General features: G+C 42.8%; 1 protein-coding gene across 1 annotated transcript; it reads right to left on the reverse strand.

Moving 5' to 3' along the window:
• Positions 1-244: 244 nt before the first annotated feature.
• LOC109770492 (large ribosomal subunit protein eL34) lies at positions 245-1,878 on the reverse strand. Its single transcript, XM_020329198.4, has 4 exons — positions 1,700-1,878; positions 1,499-1,578; positions 618-727; positions 245-529 (listed from the first exon to the last, which is right to left on the reverse strand). The coding sequence occupies exons 1-4, from the start codon at positions 1,776-1,778 to the stop codon at positions 439-441; spliced, it is 360 nt and encodes a 119-aa protein (XP_020184787.1). The 5' UTR covers positions 1,779-1,878; the 3' UTR covers positions 245-438.
• Between the last annotated feature and the right edge of the window lie 785 nt (positions 1,879-2,663).

The following is a 2,663-nucleotide window of genomic DNA, read 5'->3' on the forward strand; positions in this document are numbered from 1 at the left end:
CCCAGAGTATCCTAGAACATATGCACTATTCACCCCTGTTGTCAGGACATATCCAACTTGATACCAAAGATCTGAAAACGACCAGAATCTTTCAGCCTTCACAAACAAAATTGTTCCTCCCGAAATTTACAGGGTTAAATTTCTCAAGTACTTTTCTGCTAAGGAGCAGGGCAACAAGGGCATGAGCGGGAGTAACCCAATGATTGTTATAGATAGATAACCACAAATGCTATGTGAAACCAAATTAACATAAGTAGATTCAACATGCATTCAGAAATGAAACTGCAAATGGGTATCAAATGTTTCACAATCTCTGATGTCACGGCAGCAGAAGGATTTCAAGTACTCTAAAACATTTAGCTAGAAGGGAACCACCAACAAAAATATTTTCCTTGTTTACAGAACACCATCTCACTTCGCACTTCCGTTTCAATCAGATTACTTTGAGGTCGTCTTGTCCTTGGTCTTCTGTATTTTCAACACCTTCTTCACGATCTTCTGCTCCTCCACCAAGAAGGCGCGGATGATCCTGAAGGAGAACGCGAATCAAATGAGACTACATAAAGGATAGGTTTGAGGTAATGAGATTAGATGGTTGTAAGGCAAAGTTTGCTCACCTTTCCCTCACTGCAGTTCCAGAGAGCACTCCACCATAGGGACGGTTCACAGTCCTGCGGTTCCTAGACAACCTTGATCTTTTGTATTCAGTAGGCCTGAGGTGGGGAATCTGGAAATGGAAGTATCAGATCATGAGCCATCAGGTTGAAATATTCTTCAACCAAAGACAAATAAAAAGGCAAATTTCAAACACAAAAATGTCCTCTAAAACAAGCATGGAAGAAGAATATCATTTCACTAATAAAAACAAGCTGAGTGAGCAAATGGAGGTGTTGAAGTCACAGAAGAACCAAATGAGCTGTGACATTCATTCCCGTTACGAGAGTTTGCTTTGCTGCTAGTAAAATCATGCATCGCTTAACCTGATCGTATAATACAATCAACACAACCGAGCAACCAAGTGTTTAAACACCACTAGAAACAAATAGGAATGATTGAACCATCAAAATAAATACAACAATTGAACTTTGTTGAAATGCAGCAGTACTACTCTGCACAACCAGCTGTCCACGTACACCATCATACCAACTGTCGGACAACCAACTCTGAATTTGATACTCATGCACTAACGCAAACCCCCAAAGGAATAACTTCTCAGGAATGATATGAGGAAACGGTCTAAACATAAATCTGATGCCCGATAAGGTCAAATCGGCATCTGCTAATTGTGCATCTGGTAAAAGCCTTAAAGGTACTCTACAAGTTGATAGCCATATACATGTGTGAGATGGAGATAAACCACATTTACCACACATAAATCATACCCAAGCAAAAGAATCCAACTCATCCACCATACAAACAGAGATATCGAATACCAATATCATGGCAAAGCGAAACAATCAAGAATTTCATATAGATGCAAAGCTTGGCGGCAACTCACCCCCTGGATCTTCTTCCCGGTCACAGGGCACTTGGGGCCGCTCGCCCTCTTCTTGGTGTACTGGTACACGAGCTTACCACCTGCAGTACACAAGGAACAAAACCGACAGATTTCAGCGGAGATCTTGGCACGAACAAATCAGAAGCGACCAAAGCATGCGAGAAAATCGTCTGGGGAAGGGGAGGAGGAGGGGATCCGGACCTGGGGTCTTGACGACCCGCGTCTGGTTGGACTTGGTGGCATAGCTGTGCCTCTTCCGGTACGTCAGACGCTGCACCATGTTTCCGTCGTCTCCGCCGCCGGCAGTAGGGGGGCTTGGGCAAAGAGTGGGGGGAGAGAGAGGAGGGCGAGCGCGTGGCGGCTGGGACGGGTATAAATGGCCTCCCCGCGTCGCCGTGACCTAGCACCGACGGCTAGGATTTGCTTGATGGGGTAAATGGGCCAGACATTCAATTGGGCCGTATGGGCTGTCTTATGAAGGCTTATGTTGTCAGTCCAATTAGTCAACGGCCTAGAGGCTCACGCAAATAGCAAGGCCCTCGCTAAAAAAATCAAAGATCGCAAATAGCAAGGCCCTGTCGAAAGAAAACGCTTTAGCCCGGCTAATATTTTGGCGAGCTAACATTATTATGGTTTAAAGTTTGATTGTAATTCTTAGTTCCAAGAGTTAGTACTTTGTATGTTTTTAATCTTGGATTCAAATCAACGTGCATGTAATGGTTGCGAGTATGAATAAAGTTACAGATGTGCCAAAAAAAAAACCTTCCTTACCATAAAGTCGTCATGCCACTTTCGAATGACGAACTCTATTCATCCTTCTTGCAAGCTATTTCGAATCTTAGAGTTCCATAATAAAAAAAGAAGTTACTGGTATATTGAAGATTCCCATTTTTTGCTAAATTCATGCGAGATTTTGTTAACAAAAAAAGAAGTTTGAATTTAAAAGAACAGGTGGCCATGATAACAAATTACCCATTTGAGGACAAGGTACCGGCAAAACTAGGAGACCCGGGTATATCTACATATCTTGTTCCATGGGTATAACCTTGCAGATGGCTGAGAAGTCCACGAAGAAACAAATAGGACTGATCGAAGATGTGCTCCTAAGATTAGATGGGCATATCATACCTACTGATTTTATTATACTTGACATGCCTGAAGATGA

The sequence above is a fragment of the Aegilops tauschii genome, chromosome 5 (assembly GCF_002575655.3).
Source record: "Aegilops tauschii subsp. strangulata cultivar AL8/78 chromosome 5, Aet v6.0, whole genome shotgun sequence".
In the NCBI taxonomy this organism is placed as follows: Eukaryota; Viridiplantae; Streptophyta; class Magnoliopsida; order Poales; family Poaceae; genus Aegilops; species Aegilops tauschii.